We start from the raw sequence: 23,897 nt of genomic DNA, 5'->3' as shown, positions 1-23,897 counted from the left end.
AATGATAAGGATTTTTTTGGGCCATAAAATGATGCATTTATTTGTGACTATTTCTGTTTATACATGTCCTGCAAATTCATGTCATTGTTGTCTTTTCAATGCATGTATCACATTTATAGTGTTCTCAAAAAGAACAGTATCGAATTTTTTTTTTGTAAAAGCACAGTTTATACGCTTGAAAGCAAATAAAAGGGTGACTGCGATTTGACTTTTTCTCAGGTATCTTAATCATTGATGTCTCAATACTGTGGGGGATGCAGGCATATATTAAAAAAATTTTCTGTCTAGACCTAAACTGTGGCTAATGAATCATCCATTAACCACAGGATTTAAAGATGTTCAGATTACAAAGATTACTACAGGAATTGTTATGGGCAAACAAAGCTGTTAGAGCTGAAAGAGAGATACATGGTGTTACATGATTGTTCTCCATTTGTCTGATGTGTACTGTATTGGTCAAACTTTACTCCATCTGTGGCATTCTTGCTTTATTTTTCTGCATAATCAACCATGACCTATACCTACATGTGTGATAGGCCACTAGACAGCAAGAACGTAGAAGAGCCTGGTCTCTTCCCTTGTTAGTTGAAATCAGTCCATGTCTATATCCTTAATACACACGATCCAGGCAGGCTAGCTTTTTAATATAACTCTTCCATGGAAATAAAATATTTAATACTAAAAGAATTTCAGCATTAGCTAAACTAATGTCTTTTGCACCTTAGTCTTTACTTTTGATCTCTGGTCATGGTCAGTTACTTTAGTAAGAATTTTTGAGCGATTACAAATGACCCTCCCCCGAAAAACTTTGAAAGTTTAAAGCAAAGAAAGATTTCACAATTTACAAAGGACAGCTCCCACAGAACTTTTAAAAGACCTTGCCAGCTTTTCCATGGAGTTTTTTTGTGTTATTTATGCTTATAATTATAGTTATTTTTAGTTAAACACACAATTTTTAGCGCTAAAACATTTGATTTGGGGAAACGAAAAAAAAATATGATTGATCGTACCCTTAATGTGTTAAGGGCTGTTGAAGATTATAGCAATAGACCAATAATACAGTTAGATCAAATTCTCATCAAGCCTGAACTAAAAAGAGGGATGAAATGGAAGCTTTGGTTGGTCAGTTTTTAAAGAGCAAGTGTTATCCTTTGTATTCTTGTCTGACCTATATAGTCTAGCCTTAGGTGTTTAGCATTATAAAAAAATAAAGACAACAAAAGCACACTTATAGATTATAGTAAAACACTTACTGTATATATCTGTTAAGCTCTTGTTTGCTGCATCTGGACCAATGATATCGGTGGAATGCAGCCTGTACCAGTGGGGCCATAATGCTTCCCATGCTTGTTTCATCAGCACAACGGTTTCCTTGTCCATCATGTTCCATACCTAACCTGGGAAAAAAGTATAATACATTATCTGGGACTATTGCCTTTTAAAATGTATTGGAATTGTACACTCAAAGGTTTAGGGGGGGGACACCATAATTTTATTATTATTGCCTATGACGATCGTACGATTAAATCTACGATATTGTACCTTACAAAGTACCACCACTCATGCTGCACAGGTAACAGTGGAAAACATGTCCTACAGATGTTAGAAGGAACTCCAGTACAATTACTGAATACAGTCCTTTTATTATGCACAAAACAGGCCCACATTCACTACAAATGCAGCAATCCTTAGCAATCAAATGGTAATTGAGCAGTCTGGTGTAGTTAGAATAATGAAAGACAATATGGCTTTGTTTGCTATGGGTTAGTGCAATGTAACACATTTACACATATATTAGGGAAGTATTTCTAATAATAATACAGAAGAAACCCCATTTTATGTTTTTCAGGGGACCAGTAAAAAACTATGTTAAATCTGGGAAAATGTAAAATCAGGGAAATAACTGAAAGGATATAAGCACAGGAGTCCATTTTACAATATTTACTGTGTTAATAATAAGGGTTAAACATTGCAGTGTTACTGTTACACTATTGGGGGCAGGTGCAAGGCCTTTCTGACAGTTACATACACAACCTGAAGCAATAACTGATTGTATATGGGGCAGACTAATTGGAATTGACAATATACAGGCAGGACCATGGCAAAATATACATCTGGTTAGTATTTTTAGTATTTTAAACCTCTTTATTTCACAAATAATTTTTTCCTCATAGAGGAAAAAAGCAGTTTTTGGGAACATCAGGACAAAATTTCAATATAAAATCCGGGAAACCATTACTTAATATCAGGGAAATGCACCCATTGAAATGCATAATAAATTGGTGAAACCACAAAAAAAAAATGCAAAATGCGGGAAAACTTAAAATGAGGTTACTTAAAATCGAGGTTTTACTGTAGTAATATTATTTCATAAAATATAAATATACTAGTATATAATGTGTTTTATCATTTTGGTTTATTTTCATTAAAAATGTATATTTCGTGAAAAATGACTACCTGGTTGTAAAGGCTATCTAAAGGAGGCTTGGGGTGATTGGTTATTTAATGACATAATTATTGCAATGTGTCAGTTTGGGTGTTGAGCCCATAGGCTAAATCTTTCAGGTTAGGGTAGGGACCAGACATTGTGGATCTCAGTCTATGGAAAAACAGAGGCAGAGAATCTGCTACTCTGCTGTTCGATGTGCCTGAATCTGGACACATTGCTTTGGCTTGTCAAAACGTGAGATATTGCATTTTGCCAAGATCCACCTAACTTGTATGTCAAGTGAAGTAGCAGTGGATAGTCATCCCTGCTTTAATAGCCCTGACATATAATATAAGTATACAGTATGTGTACCTATTTGCATCACTTGTAATGTCTGTATTGCAGTAAGTTCATATTAACTGCAATGTTGATCCGTATAACACAATATGGATTGTTACAGAGTTAATCGTAATAAAGAATGATGTGGTGCCAGTAATTGGAGACTTACTTGAGTAACAGCTGGGCCTGTTTTAGACAGCTGGCTTGTAGCACATTTTGTTTTCTTTCTCTAGAAGTGTTTTGTTTGTATTCCTACTAAATACCCAAAATCACATATCTATGCAGCACACTGTAACATGACGTTAAGAATCCTCTGCCATCATGATATACAGAATTATTATTTAACGTTGTTGAAATGTTTACTGTATGCTGGGGTGGGAAATTAGATGTTGTACAATGTACTTTCATAAATGACTGTAATCTGAACGATGGAAACAGGGATTTGGAGCTAATCCTGAATTTCAAGCAATTGTACTGATGACTTTAGCACTAATCTACTTCTGTATGGTGGTATTACTTTTGCCAGCTCATCTTACTCTACTCTAGGGATGTCCATTCTGCAGCCCTGCAGCTGTTGTTGAAGTTTAGCAATTGAAATTTGTGCTTCAATAGCAGCTGGAAGGGGAAAACAAGGCAAAACATTGTGTTTCCGTGCTATGCCACACACAAGTCTGAACACTGTATAGTCTGCTGCGCTACCTGAAAAGACTGGTGGGGAGATTTATTATGTGGTGTAAAAAATGACACATCGTCAGGCATTGCCTCTAAGCATAAAAATGGCGGAATTTTTAGACATGCTTTTTCTTTGAGCAACTTCTGCCGGAGCTTAGTAACAAAGGTTTGAAGCATTGTAAGATAACGGCGGAAAATCTGGCATTCACATGGTGTAAAATATCACAGACCTTGATAAATTGCCATGTATTTTACACAAGGGTCAGGGCACACAGGCAGATTCGGGGAGATTAGTCGCCCGGCGACAAATGTGCTCTTCTACAGGGCGACTAATCTCCCCAAACTGCCTCCCCTTCCTTCCCACCGGCTAAAATTATATTGCCGGCGGGATGGCACTCGGAACGATTCGTTGTCTGAAGTCGCCCAAAGACGCCTGACGAGGAAAGAAGACGAAGTGCATCCTGCCGGCGATATACATTTTAGCCGTCTGCCTGTGTGCCCTTATGCAGAATTGATAGACACAAACTGCAGCCGCTGTTCATGACCAATTCCAAGTTGCACAAGTGACAATCATTAAATAAAATGACACTTTTCAAATACAGTTGAAACAGCAGTTCCTTTTGGTTTTGTTCAAGAGTGTAGTTTGCTGTAATGGTTGTAGGAAAAGAAAGCTGTTGTTATTTGCAGAGTACTTAATGCAAAACAGAACTCACAGGGTAATATAAACGTAGGTTAAGTATCAGTGTAAGAATACAATAAAGAGAGAGGGACTGTACTTACACATGGCCTGTTTCATGAGCCACTACAAATGCAGAGGAGAACCCATCTTCATGATTTAGGGTACAACTGCGCAGAGGGTGACACATGCCAGTCACAGGGGCATAACCTAACAAACACGAAGAGAGATGTATAATTGAGATATAGAAAGAATTATACACTATACATCTAGGAAATATAACAAACAATGTTTCCATATTTTAAATATTGACAAGTAATGGGAAATGTCCAGATCTGTTCCTCTTTTAACATAAAGTACAATATCATTATTTTAGTTTAAAAATATAGTAAATTATATAAATTCACTTGCTGCAGGCATGTGGTTCCAATGGAAACTGCTACTGCTATAAAAGTGATTGACCCAAAGTGCTGAAATCACGTGACTAGCACTGGTCAACTTACCAACATATGCCTATGAAAACTTATTGTGCCACATTTGAGTACCTGCAGCTTTTGTGTCAATATTGTGGGTATGTAGTTAAACAAGAGGGGAGAAGCTACCTGTCTATAAGAATTATAGTATATTGCAACCTCTAAGTGATCTATAAATACAGGTGTGGGATCTTTTGTCTGAGAACCTTTTATCTAGAATGCTCCAAATTACAGGAAGGCAATCTCCCATAGATTCCATTTTCTCTGCAATAATATAATAGTATATTGTACTTGATGATAACTAAGCTTTATGAATCCATATTGGTGTCAAATCAATCCTATGGGGTTTATTTCATGTTTATTTAATTTTGAGCGTATTTAAGGGATGGGGATTCAAATTACAGAAAGATCCCTTATGTAGAAAACCCATGGTGGACGGCATTCTGAATAATAGATCCTATAGCTGTACTCAGTGTCGGATTGGCCCACCAGGATACCAGGAAAACTCCCAGTTGTGTCAGTGGGCCTCTTGCTTTTAATCATTTGGCCTATTTCATGGTCATTCCCTATTTCTTTATGGGAACAAAGAGGCTTAATAATGGAAGAATAAAGTATAGTATGTATAGAAAAGAGACTAGGAGAATAAAGAGGTTGAGTGAGGAGAGGAGGTATAAAAATTTGGAAAGTGGGCCCTTAGCCTAAGGTTTTCTAGTGGGCCCCTGGCAACCAAGTCCGACACTGGCTGTACTTAAAGTTATGATTAAAGTGAATTTCTTGGTCAAGATTTAGTGTGATGAGAAAAACTAATCTCAAGTTTGTACAGTTTTCCTCATTTACAGTGCTACAAGTTTGGTGCAACAAAGTAAGCATAACTGGCTAATTTAAATGCAAAACTGGCTGTTTAAATGCAAGATACCAGACAAATACTTGGCCCAGGCTCTCAATCATGGAAATCCCAGTTACTTTGTGCTACAGTGCGTGAGTACAAAACAAGAGGCAAACATGAATTCCCTGATGGCCACATTAAAACATTACACTCCTTTGTGGCAATGAGATGGTTAAGGTTTGTATAACCTTAGAACTCATTGATAAACAGAGGCCTGGGAATGTACAATGAGGAAACACAATCCAGCTAACAGCTAAACTGGTAGCACAGTTGGGTGATTGCCCAGTACATGAGCTTCCACACCAGTTAGATCATTTTGGTCTGATGAGCCAAGAATAAACTATATGTCACATTACAGAATGCCTCTGACTAAATATTTTGCTAAGTGTAGCAGCCTCTAAGAAGTTGACAGTGGATTCATTACATGCCAGTGTTTGAGAATACAATACAAATTGGCAGACAGTACAGGGATATTCTTTTACAAAGTTAATATACTGTTAATTTACTATGTCTGTCTAACTGTACTATCACTTCTGCTAGGCCATGTGTCCCCCCATTGTGTGTTTTGGACATTTTCATTTTACATATTACTGAAGCAGTTTACCAGAAATGAGCTCTATTCAGTCCAGTTGAGCATTTACTCATTAATGTATTTTAACTACTGGCATAATATGTGAACCACAAATAAATCTAAAAAGGTTGTGAATAATCCATATGGCTTAGGAGGCTGCCTCAGTTCTCCAGGGGAATTGCTGAAGTCAGAATGCCAAGAGCAACTGCCTGTTCATTTTAGGGGAAAACACACTGCCAGACACGTTGGACTGGGCCAGTGGGACACTGGTTAGAAAACCCAGTGGGCCCCTGGCTCTTGTGGGCCCCGCTGCTTAATGTGGCGACCTCCCTTTGTCAGGCGGTCGCGGTAAAAAAAAAATGTGCGCATAGTCGACTCAGCACGCATGTGCACAAACGCAGTGCGGCACGCATGCGCTCAAATGTGGTGCTGCGGGCTGGCACAGCGATGGAGGACACTGGGGCAGTAGCCCCAGTGGGCCCCGGGCCCCCCAGTCCAACCCTGCAGACAGGGATCACTAGGACCCTGTCAATTCAACACAGTGTCGGGCTGGGACACCAGGGGCCCACCATAAAACCATAGACCAGGGGCCCACTCTCAGTACTATTATTATTCTTCATCTCCTCAATCAACCAAGTAAATACTTGCCTGCCAATTTTACATTTAATAACTTCTTAAAGGAGAACTAAAGATTTAACTTAAGAAGTAGGCTAGAAATGTTGTACATTATGTTTTGGGCTTCTGTACCAGCCCAAGGCAACTGCAGCCCTTTAACAGGGAAAATATGTGTCTCCAAAGATGCCCCAGTAGCTTTCCATCTTCTTTTCTGCTGATTCACTGCACATGCTCTGTGCTGCTGCCACTTACTGACTTTAGGGACCAGCTAACAATATACAGTACACATAGAATATAAATGTCACAATATAAGACTGATTAGTAATTAATACAGATTATTACTACATGGCAGCACAGAAACCAGTGTAATTAGCATCAGAATCTAATCATCAGCCTTGTAGCATCATCTTATATTACAGACCTACCTCATTTTCTGCTTGATAATTTGCAACAACCCATAAGCTTAGCTTCTCAACAGCAGCTCAGAGGCCACTGAACATGTGAGTGTCACAGACACTTTCCAAGATGGTGACCACCCTGTGACAAGTTTGAAGTCCTGGTCATTGCTGCTATTGAGAAGCTGGAAATTTAAGCTGGTGTTACAAGTGCAGTATGTAAAATATGGTATTTTTAGCCAAATTCATTTTTAGGGATTAGTTCTCCTTTAATAGGCTCTAAAAGCTTTGCTTTAAGTAAAATTGGAGAGAATTGGCATTTGCCATTGTTCTTTTCATTTCTGCACAGTTTATAAAGCAGATTTAGAGACATTGCAGACCAGACACCCCTTTTATCCAAGGAAAAAGCACATTCAGCAGGAACTACTAACTGTATATAAATACACCCTTGCAGGACTTTTTTTGTTTTTTTTATGAGCATTCTTAGTCAGAAAGGATAACATGGTCACCTTGTTTTTACTACTACTTTAGATGGGAATTCTGCTTGAAATGGAAGGGGTTTAACCCATGTAGGTGCTATTTTCTGGTAAAAAAAAATATATATATAGATTTGCTTATGTAGCTTCTTTATGAGAGAGGGAGATGTAGTATATAAGCTCTGAAAGTCTGATCCTGGAAATGTTTTCTCATATACTCTTAAAGTCTTCCAACATTCCCAAAGACAACTGAACTAATTGGGCCACAAGCTGCTCAGAAGCTTTACAGTAAGTTGGTTTATAGTGACTGTTTCATAGTAAGTTTGGGATTCACATTTTCAGTCTGTGTTCTGTCACACCAAGTTCATTTTCTGGCTAGAGAGCCCCACCTCGTTGTAAAACAAATTAATTAACCCATCACTACACTGTGGTGATCCTTATCCAGAGCCCACACATGCTCATGTGTTAGCCAAATCCTCTATAGCAAGTGATTCTTTTTAACCCTCTGTTTTTCTTGGCATAGAGGAAATATTTATTTGTGAAAGGAGAGAGGGATTAGGAAAAAATTTAAAAAAAAATAAATTTGAAGGTGTATTTGTGTAGCATGGGCAGGTGAGGTTTGGCAGGACGAATTACCTTGGCTTATGAAGCACAGCTTTACTAAACAGCAATATTCAGGTTGCCAAAAAAGAGTGCAAAAGTGCATTCTGTATGAACCCAATACACATTGTGTTCTTTATAGAAGGAAAAATTCTCACATTTCATAAAACTTTGCATGTTAACCTTAAGGATCTAAACTTGTAGGTAAGCCAGTTCTGAACAATAATCTCCCTAGGGTTGAATTGGTTTCTGTCCAGCCTTGCAGAGTCATGTTATCACAGGTGTGTTGCATTATGGGTAAATTAAGACAAATAAGTGTGTATTTTACATTTTGTACACTGCAAACCTTACCTTTGCCCAATTATTTTCTGTCTTTTTCATATAAAATGCAATTTGGTTATTTTAATTCTCCCCTACGGATGTCTGCTCAGATGTCAAAAATAAGGCAAAAGTTTCTGGCCATGAATATGCTCACACTCATGATTCCAAAAAAGCCTGCACTGTTGCCTCCTATTAGTTTAGATCAGGTAGGTAGAAACTGAAGCAGTCATGGCAACCTCTGCAAAATAAGGTTTTACTAAATCAGTGTTTGGCCGTTTACTTTATGTGTGAGACACAATTATTACTTGTTGCAGAGTAGAGGAGTTTAACGATAAGTTACTACAGGTATGGGACCTGTTATCCAGAATGCTCAGGAACTGGGGCTTCTCAAATAATGGATCTGATAATGGACCTTAAGTCTGCTAGAAAATCATTTAAAACATTAAATAAACCCAATAGGACTGTTTTGCTTCCAATAAAGATTAATGATGTCATAGTTTTTATCAAATACATTATTACAGAGAAAAAAGGAAATCATTTTATAAAATTAGAGTGATTTGCTTAAATGGAGACAATGTTCCCGTAATTCTGAGCTCTCTGGATAATTGGTTTATGGATAATGGATCCCATACCTGGACTTCAGTGGTATAGATGTCTAATCAAGGTTACTAGAGAAGTGAATAACCAAACTACCTTACACTTGCTGCCAGAATTAAAAGCTGACCCTATAACTGCTAGGGAGCCTAGGAAACAAAGGGGACGCGTGGGTACAATACTGATCCATTACATGTTTATGATAAATGTCTTTTTTATAATGTATAATCTTTGATGGAGGGACTTAAAATGATTTTTCTCTAGGTTACATCTAGTGTTACCACTACTTGCTAGAGATGCCGGGAAGCCTCAGGCAACCCGATTCGATTTTTTTATATCCTGCCCCTATCTAAACACATTCTGGTCTTAAATCAAAAGGTTATTTGAATAATCACTGATATTGAAAGAGAAATCCAGCCCCTGCATTGCTTCTTTATGACACAGATTTACCCACAACGCAATAAAAGAAATCATTATTAATCATTTTACCAAATACTGCCAAACAAATGAACCCCAGACAATGGAGATCCACACAAATATCTGGATGGTCAAAATATGTACGTAAAACTAAAATATCAATAGAATCTTTGTGAGATTCCGTCATCTTGCACACTGATTATTGTAATGTGATTATTGTGGTACTATGACAAAGTTTATGGTGTGCACAGAACATTGTTCAGCAACATTTATACATAAGTGGACACTTTTGCTTTCTTCTACAGTAGCCTGCTTACTATGTACTAGTCTAGTTTGTCTTTTTTAGAACAAGAACTCGCAAAATCAAATATGATTTTTTTTTTTTTTTGCAATGATACAGTCCTGATACCGAGCTGATGATGTTATAGGGAAACTATCATGCATAAAATAACATTTCAACATCTGCAAAACATATGCAACATATATGTTGCATATGTTTTGCAGATGTTGAAATATTATTTTATGCATGATAGTTTCCCTATAACATCATCAGCTCCTATAGTTTCCTTATAACCTCATCAGGATTTAGCTCTGTGCCAGGAGAACAGTGTATATAAGACACATACATTTTTTATAATAGGACAGGTAGTTGGAACGAATGTTGCACTGTACACAGAATTCTACAGATACCGGGTGTGATTGAATTCTCAGAGCTTGATTGGTACACTGCCAAACTTCCCACAACAACATTATCCAGACTCTCCTCTAACAGTGATTCCGTTCACTACTAGATGTTGCATGTCCATGATGAGAATATTTTAATTTATTTAAGTCATTATACAGGTACGGGATCTGTTATCTGGAAACCCGTTATCCAGAAAGCTCCAAATTATGGAAAGGCCATCTCCCATAGACTCCATTTTATCCAAATACTCCAATTTTTTTAATGATTTCCTTTTTCATTGTAATAATAAAACAGTACCTTGTACTTGATCCAAATTAAGATGTAATTAATCCTTATTGGAAGCAAAACCAGCCTATTGGGTTTATTTAATGTTTACATGATTTTCTAGTAGACTTAAGGAATGAAGATTCAGATTATGAAAAGATCTGTTATCTGGAAAAGCCAGGTCCCGAGCATTGTGGATAACAGCTCCCATACCTGTATTACATTATGCACAATATAATAGTTCTAAAAGTGCAATTACTTGATCCCTGGGGTAAGATGCATTATGCTACTCGCACCAGAATGAAAATCATGCCATAGGGCAGGCGGTAATGGGGCTCACTTATAAACACTGGGCAAATTTGCACCTGGGCAGTAATAACACATAGCACCCATCAGTGATTAGATTTTTTTCCAGGCAGCTTCAAGGAAAACAATGAAAATAAACATCTGATTGGTTGTCATGGGTAACTGCAACGATGCAAATTTGTCCAGTGTTTATAAATGAGCCCCATTGTGTTCTGTTTCCTGATTAGTGAATCTATTTAGGGTATTTTCATAGTTATACAGGTATAGGATCTGTTATCCGGAAACCTATTATCCAGAAAGCTTAGAATTACATTAATCAATTAATTCAAATTTTCTTTTTTCCCTGTAATAATAAGACAGTACCTTGTACTTGATCTTTATTAAGATATAATTAATAGTTATTAGAGGCACAGTCTAATTACTGTGATTTGTGAATAAGATTTTTTAATAGACTTAAGGAGAACCAAATTATGGAGAGACATGTTATCTGGAAAACCCCAGGTCCTGAGCATTCTGGATAAAAGATACCATACTTTTACCTGAAGAAGTCAAAATCATTTAACAACTACTTTCACATATATGATGATAACCGTTTATTATAAAATTAACACTAACACATTAACAACATTAGCCCCTCTCTCCTTTTTCACCTTAGCCTGTCCATTGAGAGTATTAAGCTGTGATGAACATCATACTTATTTTATTAACATAAAAAATACAAGTTAATCACAAATTGCCTCCAAATAACCCCAGTTAAGATTAGTATAGTGTACCATAACATGCTCAACACTGTCTCCAGGCATTCAGGAACAGGTTGAGTATGGCATTGCTTGCACATGCCGAATGGTTCTATACTCAAAGCCACATTCAACCAGCATGCTGCACATACCTGGTTGTCATCATACAATATACAGTACCTTGCATACCTGCGGGACCAAAATCTTGCCTGGTGAGAAACACGGCATGGTCGTGGTGCTCTGCATGATCTGGGTCTGAACGCTGCTGAGAATTGGCCCAGCGACACACTTGGTCAAGGCTTCTTGATGGGTTCCCCCTTTCTATCAAACTGATCGACTGCAACAGAGATACAACAATATATCTGTACATCATTCAGCATAAGCACCCACTATAACAGTTAACTCAGTAAAAGTTAACCTTCCTTCAGAATGTGATCGCTGATGGCTTTAGATGTTCCTCATCATGCTCTTAATTTATCTGACAGGCAAAGGTTAAAATATAATTCCTTAAGTATTAAAATTTAAATGTATAACCTAAAAATTATTTTAACCAGTCTTTATGAAGTAGGTTGGCCTTGAGACTAGATGTATACATTATTTTATGACACTTTTATTAGTCTAGACTATTCTCCCTGCATAAGGAATTTAACCTATACCAACTTGGGCATGTGTTGGATTTTCCATTTCTTTACTTAAAAAAGGAAAAGTTCCACATTTATAAATTATTTTCTTAGAGTTCTAAAGCAAATTATTAGTAGGAAAGTGGTTTAAATGGAACATCCAAAAACAAAAAGTCTTTGTCATTCTCTGCCTAGAGCTATGTAAATGCTGACTACTAAACAACACAAAACATACCCTAAAATGTTCTATCCTATCATGACACAATTTTTTACATGGATGAAATCCGAAATCAGATAACTGAATCGGTAACATGTTGGCCAATAAGAGGTGCCTGGAATTTGGACAGATCACATTGGGCCCTAAGAATTACAGTTGACTGGGTTGAAAAAAGGCAGAAGTCCATCAAGTTCACATATACTGTACATAAAACGTTGTATCTCTGTAAATGGATTCCAAGCACAGGAGCCCTTTCTACCTTGCCTTAAACTGCTTTCATACATTTTCACATTCATTCTTTGCCCCTTTTTTACCTGCCTGTATCCCACCATAATCATTCGGACCAGCACTATGTTGATGTGGACTCCAAGTGACTCGTCATGGTAAATTTCATCCACCTGAAACAGAAAATTGGATTTTGTTTTTAATTAAAAGCAAGAAACAGAAATAAAACAAGTGGTGCATCAATGATCATAAGGAAAAGTATCCCAAACCCATAATATAACTTTTTGCCCTTTGTGCTTTAGGTAATTTTGACAGATTGATTTTAAGTTTTTCTCTTGAACATCTAATGATGCCTTTAAAGAGTAGGAGTCTGGAAACAACTGTAATCAGTGAGAGAATTGGAATATTTAAAGTGCTAGGTAATCCAGTATCCAAAAGTAGGCATGCACCCAATCTTAGATTCAGTTTGGGATTTGCCGAATCCAAGACTATTTCGGCAGGATTCAGATTTGGCCAAATTCAAGTGCCTGACCAAACCAAATTTGAATCCTTAAAATCACATGACTTTAAGTCATATGATAAAGAGCATCACAATTTTTTTACTGCATTGCATGTAATGTAATATATTGTTTCCTAAATTTAGAAAACTGGCAGTTCACGTGGCAGATAATTTTAGGGTAACACAAGAAAAACAAATCTCATGAAAAAAAAATCACAATATAAAATAAAAATACTTTTATGATTAAATTTTAAATTCAGTTCAACACACTGTAAACTCGTTAGTCATAAAGTTTCAAGGCCATCTTCCATAGACTCAATTTTATTTTAATAATCCAAGTTTTTAAAAATACTCTGTAAAAATAAAACAGTACCTTGTACTTGATCCAAACTAAGATATAATTAATCCTTATTGGGCAAAACAGTCCCATTGATTTAATGTTTACATGATTTTAAAGTAGACGTAAGGTATGAAGATCAAAATTACGGAAAGATTCTTATACTGAAAACCACAGGTCCAGAGCATTTTGGATAACAGGTCCCATAGCTGTATCTGCTTCTGTTCAAAAATGAGTACTACATAAATTATACAAATGTGTTCCAGATTAAGCCACCAATCAGGATGTATATAATTCAGGTTTCTCTCATTGAACAGAGTAAACAAGATGGAAGCATAGGACATGGCACTCAACAGGACATCCTTTAAAGCTTTCTTGAAAATATATTGTAACAGCCAATGCCAGAACCTTCATAAACACAGCACATGCTAGAGACCATAAGGGACTTTGGCACATAAATAAACAAATAACTTTCTTTTTTGCACTGCCTATGATACCAAATATGGCAAAATCAAATCCTGCCATTAACTTTACAATGACCCATCTGTGAATCACAGTTTGAGAGGCTTCTATTACACATAGCAGTGACCTTTAGCAATGTTTAAGTGGGAGATGTGATCCTTATAATTACTTGATCCTTCAGACCTCTACATTTATATGCCTAAAGCCTCTTTACTCTTTACTCTATAAAACAAATACAATATGCATGCATCCTTATGGATTTCCCTTACTCCTAGATACAATTTTAAGATTGTGCATGAACCTATTCCCTCAAAGTCTCACTTCAGTCTGTCTTTGCTTCTGTCCTGTTCAATATGAAAATTTCTTAATACAGATGAAGCCACTTGGATTTGTGAGTTAAATGCGTCATGACTCAGGGTTAATTGAAGAAACTGGGTTATCTAAAGTCATCTTAACTCATTTAATGCATTTAACCTTTTCATTAGCATACCAAAGCACCATTGTTCACAATGGTGAATGCTTTAATTAGATGGGATGTTGTGACACAGTTTTCTGTGTTAAATGAGATAAATGGGATATCTGTGTTTAGTTATTCTGTGTCAAACAGACAAACCAAAGTGGCTGCATCTGTACATTGTATGAGCTGTATAAAAATATTAGTCAAATGCCTCTTTCTAAAGAAAACATACAGTCAAGGAATATGGTAACTGGATTAGTGCCAAAGTTACTTTGCAGCAAAAGAGTTCAAGCTTTCGTCTTTAAAGAAGGCACAGAAGTTAATAAAGGCAGCTAGCAATGTGGAATCCTTCCTCCCTGATTTTGGTATCATATATCCTAGAGACGCTGCCTTTTCATGGATAAAACATAGTTCTGATTGTGCTCTTGGCAGAAGTCGCTTGAAAGATGTTAACACCAAATAAAGAAACATATATCAGTAGTCTAACTATTTGAAGAGTTTCCATAGAAACACAAGAGATACAAACCTGCAGTTACTCCCTCCTCTTTAATAGGCTGACCACTGTTTGCTTTGTACAGTGCTCGCTTAAGATTAAATAAAAAGGAATGAAACTTAAAAACTGCAGAAATAAAAGGGTTTCAAGGGTTTAAACTCAATGCCGACTGACAGATGGGAACTACAAAACTATTTATAATAGAGGGGGAAAAGTCTTTTCAGTTCATTGAGTTTCAATGTCTTCAGATTACTTTCCTAGGAAATATGCATCAAAGAAGTCAAACAAAAGGGAAAAAGAAAAATCCAGCGCACAAAGCTCATCATCTCTGGCCACTATGTAAACAGTCAGTATCACCAGAATCGGCCATTATATGATGCCCTCCCATGGTGATTCAGTATTTTCTCCCAAAATTGTTAACTTTTAATAGAGGATTATTACATTTTTAAGATTTCTTTTAACTTCCACTTTCTCTCCCTCACTGGTCTAATGTGCTCAGATTATCTATCATGTTAGGGCAGGTAAGTGCAAACAAGAAGCAAACCTATTCAATGTAAGAGAGAATTTGTTTATTTGATGGTGGTGATGTGTAATCAAACATTCGTCCAAACAATATAAGAGGACATAATCTTGGACAGATTCCAGTTTCAATTCAGAAACATTAATCCGTTTAGTTGGCAGTTGTTTGTTGCTGCCACTTAGGTGGTATTTAGAGACCCGGGCACTGGTACGATCATGAGCTGTTCCATATTATCCTCACATTTGCAATAAAGAGGATTTTTGTGAGCTGAATTAGATTTTATTCCTGCTAAGCATGATAGATTTTCCCAGCCAGGAAAGAGGAGAGAAAATGTGTATATTGGTTTTTGTTTGTCTAGTGCCTCTATACAAACCTCTGTCTATATGTATCTAACTGTCTCCAACCTCTTATATATTCAGTTACTCTCCTATTCATAGTCCAGTCTCTCAATCAACCCACTGCCTGGTTGCTGGGGTCAATTGGATGCTAGCAACCAAAAAACTGAATCTGGAGAATCAAATCAAATACATTTGCATTTTAAATGAGCTCAGTCAAATCAGCTGTTTTGAATATTGTAATGTATACAATGTTAATCTTATATAAACAATACATAACAGTCTACAGAATTATTAGCAAGTTCTTGTGAATATTAGTTTGTGTTTTTTATGTGTTGTTTATGTTTTTGTTCTGCAGCTTTCATGCTTGGAATTTGCACTGCCACCTAGTTGTTGGGCTCACTCTAGCAGCCAGGTAGCAACCAAGAAATCACAATGACAGTTGCACAAGAGGCAGCCTGAAAGAAAGTTGAGAAAATGTAGAGTGTGCCATTGGCCTTACGCATAAGGCTACTGCGAGATTGGGCTGCATAAAAAACAGGGTAAGAATCTGCCGATCCGCTGATCCTTAAGAGTTTCATCAACCAATCCACGAGAATGGAGTCAAATGGCATAACATAATCAAGAAATATCTTTATCTCCCTGCAATATTAACTAAGAATTCTAGAGGGAAGAGCCTTTCAATGGCAGATAGATTCGCAGTATGGTATGGTTCAAGAAATGTTATGTTAACTGTTTAGTAGTGTCTCCATAGTTCCCTCTGTGTTTCAATTATATTTTATGCAGAAAAAGAGAACCCTTTGTATCTGCTATGTCAAACTTGTTTGTCCATCTGGCTTGCACATGAACCAAATATGTACTTATTTTGTGCACCTGTATTTTGTGCTTTTGGCTGAATCCATCTAATGCAAGATGGTACAGATGAGCACCCTGGGAAGATTTGCGGACTTTCCTCTAAAATTTATGAACAACTTAAAAACTAAAATGCCTAATATAATTGTGTTTTTAGAGAATATCATGCTGGGTTCCCACATGCCTGGATGTTTGGCAGATGGTACACAAAGTCCATGTGTAAACTAGGCTGTGTTTGCGTTCAGAAGGATATTTTTTAAAAAGACAACATGATTTATAAATAATGTATAAATGAGAGGGCAATGTTTGATATCCCACTTACAAAGGCACGTTGACAATTCATATCTTAAAGTAACCTGCTTTTTGGCTGATTGTTGTGCTGAAGATTGGTGGAATACAATAATAGAATGGAAGAAAGAATCTGGAGTACATTTATTATATTACTGTACATGCATGTGACTCAGGAATATAAAGCTTTTGGTTGTGTAACAATTCTACAAACCCATCAGTTTTGTGGGTTGTGAACAATTAATTAAAGGAAAACTATAACCCAAAATAAATACATGTCGTGAATACAATCATATTAAGTGGCATATTAAAGAATATTATGAAACTGGAATATGTATTCAAGTAAATCTTGCCCTTTTACATCTCTTGCCTTGAATCACCATTTCGTGATGGTCTGTGTGCTGCCTCAGAGATCAACTGACCAGAAATACTACAACTCTAACTGTAACAGGAAGAAGTGTGGAAGCAAAATACATCTGTTTATTGGCCCATGTGACCTAACATGTATGGTTTGTTTGTGTGCACTGTGAATCATACCCTTATTTTTTAAAATGGCACTTTTCTATTTATGATTACCCAATGGCACATACTACTAAAAAAGTATTTAAAATTAAATTTACATGAAGCAGGGTTTTAAATATGAGCTGTTTTATTCAATATATTTTTAGAGACCTACATTGTTTGCGGGGTATAGTTTTTAATTATGAAGCCAACCTAGTTAATTGTTTTCTGAGATGGGAATGTAAGAACTTCCCTGACCTGCATATATTGCTATATTTAACAAACAACTATTTCTTATGTAACCTTAACATAATTAATATCTGAATAAAAAGCATGAAACATGAGGGGGATTTAGTCAAGCTGTTTGTTGACAGTATCTTGAGATCTACTGATCACCAGCTAAAGGTCTACTGGTAGATCCCAATCTACTAAAGTTCTCTTGTTGCTAAATGGAAGTAAATGTAATTAACATTCTTCCAACATCTAGTAGAAGACAGTATGTTATAGAAGAAAAGGGAGAACTAACTTCATATTAATAACCCAGAGCTTCGGAATAAGATCTTGGACCAGCAGGTATCCAATACTTTTTGTAATATAGTGCAAATTGTTTAAAGAGGAACAATACAATTCGACATTCATACAACTCTTATTATCTTTTTTTATTATACTGAAATACTTGTATATTTTCCCTTCAAGGACCTCTAGCCAGCAGAAAGACTGAAATAAAACAACCTTTGTATCTTAATGAGAAAAACACCTGCAGGTTGGAATTTCCCAAAGGGAGTATCAGATATTAGCAATAATAAAAAGTTCTTTTTCCTGCTCAGAACACAATGGCAATGGTTATTGCTTTCAGTAGTAAAAGCCTCAGTCAGTATATCACAGTTTTGCCCTAGCACATAAACATGCCCACTCTCATAAAGGAGCCACGCTGCTGAAATTCCCTGGCACCTATTCAAGTCGAGACAGAGCCAGCTGTTGGGGAACCTGACACAGTACTGACCTAAAACGCCTTAAGAACTCTGTTACCTCTGTTCATGAAGATAAAAGGAAAAGGAAAAGTGTAAGGGCATTATTGTAGCTTTATTAAATGATTTATAATCAAGTGGTAACATTAAAAGAAAGGGATATGATATTCTTTTGCTCATTTAATACAAATAATCCTTCATTCAGTAGTCTACCAGACATCCTTTGACAGTAATCCTAAATCCTAAATTCTGCTTCTACAAATCAAAAGGATTATTCTTTAAAGCCTCCGTTTAGTAAAAAGTGTCAAGGAAAAGATTCAGAACATTGGCTCAATTTGTTTTTTTACTTTAAGAGGAGACATCCTTTGGACAAATTAGAGTAACTGTATTCACATTTACAGTTGTTTTTTTTTACGTGTGTGTTGCTAATGTTATTAGATGCACATGGACTAAAGATTTATGATTTTCATCTGAGTTGCAGCTCTTCCTTCCTCTGAAAGACTTTTATTACATAATCCCACACAATTTATAGTAATATGTGCTATTCATTTTTTTAGCCCTTGGAATGGAGTCTTTTTTTGTTTCTCCTTAAATATAGAAAGAACATTACATCTGTGCATGGTGTATGTTGGTATGTTTCAGTGTGTGTCAGTTGGTGGAATGATGGTTAGTAATGGCTAAATCTAGCTGTATCATTATGAATATGGACACTATGTCCTGTATGTGCATGTTTGTGTTACCAAGCAACACTTCCTTACTTCTGCCTTGAGAGCGTCCGTCAGTATATCCGTGCGGTTTGTGATTCTTATTTGCTCAGCTAACATGAAAGGTTTGCTGAAATCAGTCTTGGAGCCAATCAAGTTGGCTTTTTTTCTTTGGATAAATTCTTTCCGAATCTTTAAGATCTTTTCATGTTGATAGGTGCAGGAATGTGCGTAATGTTCCAAATATGTTTTACGTATGTGTTAAAAGATGCTTTATAGAGGAAAAAAGTAAACCCCCTCTCTCCAACCACCGACTAATTCTTAATCTTGACCCACTGTCAAGTTGCTGTGTGCCGATACAAGGAAAATGCTAAAATGAGACTATATATTCATTGGTGTAATTCATTAATGCTTGTAATTAATTGATAACATTGTTTAATTAAAAAAACAATTAAATTGATTAAAGTGCCTGTGCTAATTTAATAGGCATTCTATCAATGCTCAAAGTGCTGTGTGCCAATTAATTATGTACAATATGGGGCACATTTATCGAGGGTTAATAAACCCTCTAATTCATCCCTCGAATTTAAATCCTTCTAATTTGAATATCGAATTCGAAGGATTTAGCACAAATGCTTCGATCGAACAATCGAAGTAAAAATCGTTCGATCAAACGATAAAATCCTTAGAATCAAACGATTCGAACGATTTTAAGCGATCGATTGAAGGATTTTTATTCGATCAAAAAATGTTCTGGGGAAGGTCCCCATAGGCTAACATTGAACCTCGGTAGGTTTAAAGTGGCGAAGTATGAAGTCGAAGTTTTTTAACGAGACAGTACTTCGACTATCGAATGGTCGAATAGTCAAATGATTTTTACTTCGAATCGTTCGAATCATTCGATTAGATCGAAGTCGATCAAATTTGACCCATTCGATGGTCGAAGTACCCCCAAAAAAACTTTGAAATTCACATTTTTTATCATTCGAATTCTTCACTCGAGCTTAGTAAATGTGCCCCTAAATGTTAACTCATTAATAAATTAGAGTGATCTAAAACCTTGAAAAATGAAGAAAGTGAAGAGGTGGAGATGTCCTAAGAAGCTTCTATCAGGTTGGCAGAACCTCCATTATTTGTATTTTAGAACTGATTCCGAGGTTCTGCCAGCTTCTTGGGACATCTCCACCTCTTCACTTTCTTCATTTTTCCAACTTATTTTTCTTAAATGCTGGTTTTGGTTTTTTAAAATTATGAACTAATTTCCTAATACCTATCAGCACTGGCAATTTTTTAAAAAAACAATTCTATTTAATTTATTGAATCACTGGCAACCTGAGGTTGCAATAAGGATTAGCACTAGCACTTTAATTTAAATTAATTTCATAGGTGTATGATTCAAGGTTTTAGATCACTCTAATTTATTAATGAGTTAACATATATTGTACGTAATTAATTGGCGCACAGCACTTTGGAGCATTGATAGAATGCATCTCCTGAAAAAAAAAAAATCTGCACCTAAATCTTCAGTCCTTAGAAGCGCTGTAAAAGAAATAATTTTAAAAAAATGTTTAAATATTGGTCACCCTGTAAATATTTGTCCCTTTAAATAATTGGATTGTGCTTTATTCCTCGTTAAAATAGTTCTTCATTTCACAGTAGCATCAACACTCCTACTAATGTCAAATCGTAACTGTTACAGATTGAACCTGACTGACTGTGAAAATCTGAAAGGGGAATTTTTCACACTTTAATCCGATTATGGTGGCAGGAACTGATTGCACTTGCAAAAAATAGCACCATCCAGGACCAACAGGAAAGCTCAAAGCCTATAAGCAGCTGAGAGACATGGAAAAGGCACTGTACTCATACTTCCCTTGACAAGGCAGTGCTTCAAGTAATAGCCAGAATCTGACAATAAATCATACTTTTCCCAGTGCAGATCTATCATACACAGTACTTTATTCTAGAACACATGTGCACTACGGGACACTCTATCTTTCAGCAGACAGTACCTGTCACTCCAGGTCACACATGTAGGATCACAGACATGTGGTCTTTCCTGCTATAACCTAATCTGCTCTATTTGTGCAAATATAAGCCTGTCAGTTCCTTTTGGAAGACCTGAATTTATGCAACAAAGCTTATATACTTTTGATACACATCTGTATAACTCTTTTATAAAAGGAGGATGCCAAATACAAAGTTATGTGGGATTTGCAACCCCACAGTATATAAGGAAACATTTGTCTATAGGACAAACAACTGAACAGTATAGAGTGGACATTTATCTTTATCTTTCAGAGGAAATCACCTTTAAAGTTTCATGCAAAGTTCTGGAAGCATTTCTAAAATCATGCAAGGGCTACTTTGCTGACATACAGTATGTGCCGTCTGTACATGTTAAATTACAACGCAGTACAACAAACATATTTACCAGATGGGGTTTGACACTTAGGGGGTAATTTATTAAAGTCTGAACACCAAAAACTCTAAAAATTCTATAAAAAATTCTATAAAATCTGAATTTCTATTGGAGAAAAACACCCTCAAATTTTTCGTGATTTATTATACCCCGAGGATGGAAAAAGTGAGAATCCGAAAATCCAGCATCTCAGACCTGCCGAGGTTGTATATAAGTCAATGGGAAAAGTCCAGAAGATATCCTGATCTGCACTGGTTTTGTGCAAAAATCAGAAGATTTCGTGGTTTTCGGGCAAAAATTCAAATCAGTTTTTTTTCTAGTTTTTTTGCCGAACTTTAATTTTTGTGGAAAATGTATTGATAAATAAAGCGAAATAACTCATGCAGATTTGGTTGGAGTATTTTTCAGAGAATAATGAGATAAATTCAGATTTTGATAAATAACCCCTATGGGGCAGAAGTGAATTTTCGAATTAAAAAAACTTCGAATTTCAAAGTCACTTTTGGGTACTTCGACCATCGAATAGGCCAAATTCGACTTCGACTCGAATTGAAAATACTTTGAATATTCAACCATTCGAAAATCTAAGTACTGTCTCTTTAAAAAAAATTCAACATCGACACTTCGCCAGCTTAAACCTGACGAATTGCTATGTTAGCCTATGGGGACCTCCTAGAACCTATAGCCAACATTTGGCTTAGTTTTTAGAAGTCAAAGGGTTTTTTTTGAAAATCGTTTCTACGATCGATCCAACGATTGTAATTTGATCGCAAACAGCTAAATTTAAACCAAAAAAAAACTTTGACTATCGAATTTTTCAATTTGATGGTCGAATTTCGAAGTTTTAGCACTTCGAAATTCAACCCTTGATAAGTCTACCTCTTAATGTGGCAGTCCGACACATATTGAAATTTTCATCCACACTGTTCTGTTGAGCAAGGATGTCAAGATCATGCTAAATAATAATTGTTTCCTGACTCTTAGGTCTTGGGTCCATCCCTATAGAGCGATATGTTTTACTTCTGCCCTGGGAAGATAACTGGTTTTTATAATTTGTGGTAGTTGTTAACAATAGTGATGCAAATACTGAGGGGCATGTCCCATAGGTATGAAATGGGAGATATAAGAATAAAATGCTTTACTAGTATTCAGAATCCTTGGAAAAGAGAAGAGCACTGGGGCATGAGCAAATCGGCAGAATTTAAATGTGCTAGACTCTAATTTCTCATTCCTACTTTCTTAATCTGATTAACTAAATGAAACCAGCACAAGGATAAATATAGCCAGGAACCCTTTAGGCTATCATGTGCTATGAAAACATGACATAAGGCTGGGGCAATGTGAATTTTCTAAACATTCTTTGAACTCTTCCTACCCTGTTTTTGTAGAATCTGAAGCAATTTAAACATGCAGGCACTATATTAATAAAATAATCCAAGTCACGTCAATGTGCACCAGAGTTTGCTGTAGGGATGACCACGTCGCTCAGCTATTCCCTGACTAATAGGATAAGGATTAGAGTTAGTTGTGTGGGCTCATTCAAGGTCTGATTTATCATTGTTGGCATGCATTTCTACCTCATTTCTATGTGAACTCTAACTTACCCTAGTCTCATCCCCAAGAGTCTCTCAGACCACAAAGTGCAGATTACTCGTCTGAGGTTTTCTTAGACATCAGTAGCATATTTCTTGCAAGAACATCACAACAATGGCATAATTATCTTTGCTGCACTCTGTTAGCAGCTGGGGAGACTTTATTACTATTATAAATATGCCAGTTTCTGGCAGTGGATGGTTGAGGTACAAGTTTGATGTGCAGAATGCTAGCAAACAAAAGTCTCTGTAATTCACTGTAATTGTAGAATTTGCATGAGATCGTCCCTTACAGATACACAGAGTTTTGTGATTTTTCTTGCGTCAGAGTTCCCATGCTCCTCATTCAGTTAATGTTGTTTTTGATATGAACAGCTGGTCAGTGTAAAACGAACATCCTCCTATTATTAAAAGGAATGTAAATACAGAGAACAAGGGTAGTATTTCATAATACATTTAGTAACTCAGCCATGCATGTCTTTATCAAATCATGCCGCTCTCACTTTTGTTGTATTTGCCACATCCTTATTTCCCAAGGAGAAGGCAAAGCATTTCTCTCTCTGACTCTTCCTACAGGTATTCCCTATTATTCATTGTAATATCTCCCTACTAGGAAACATTTTGACCATCTGATCCTGACTATCCTGACTCACATAGGCCTTACAATTCATGCACCATCCTTTGTCCTGGTTAATAGACATACATTGAGCAGGTGTTGTCTTACTTTGATTCTATGGTATCACCTCCTGGAACCTCACTGCCAGTGACAATATTTTTTTGATCCCTTGCCCCAAACAACATTTCCCACACCATTCATTTATATATTTGCTCCTTTATAACCAGTATGCAGTGAAGCATATTGGCTTTCTAACATAAAAAAATGAAAGTGTTTTTAAGAAAAGAATAAATAATGTAGCGTTGCCCTGCACTGGTAAAACTGGTTTGTTTGC

General features: G+C 36.3%; 1 protein-coding gene across 2 annotated transcripts in view; it reads right to left on the bottom strand.

Annotated features, from left to right (window-relative positions):
* adamts14.L (ADAM metallopeptidase with thrombospondin type 1 motif 14 L homeolog) overlaps positions 1 to 23,897 on the bottom strand; it is an 82,256-nt gene that overhangs the window by 25,953 nt on the left and 32,406 nt on the right. The window contains exons 5-8 of one of the 2 annotated variants that reach the window (XM_018225401.2): positions 12,607 to 12,690; positions 11,636 to 11,792; positions 4,220 to 4,325; positions 1,254 to 1,397 (exon numbers count right to left, since the gene is read on the bottom strand). In XM_018225401.2, the coding sequence (XP_018080890.1) occupies positions 1,254 to 1,397; positions 4,220 to 4,325; positions 11,636 to 11,792; positions 12,607 to 12,690 (491 nt within the window). The remainder of the gene's footprint in view (positions 1 to 1,253; positions 1,398 to 4,219; positions 4,326 to 11,635; positions 11,793 to 12,606; positions 12,691 to 23,897) is intronic. The other variant, XM_018225402.2, reaches the window with a different exon arrangement.

This window comes from Xenopus laevis, chromosome 7L, assembly GCF_017654675.1.
Source record: "Xenopus laevis strain J_2021 chromosome 7L, Xenopus_laevis_v10.1, whole genome shotgun sequence".
NCBI lineage: Eukaryota > Metazoa > Chordata > Amphibia > Anura > Pipidae > Xenopus > Xenopus laevis.
This window is presented reverse-complemented; position numbering and strand designations above follow the sequence as displayed.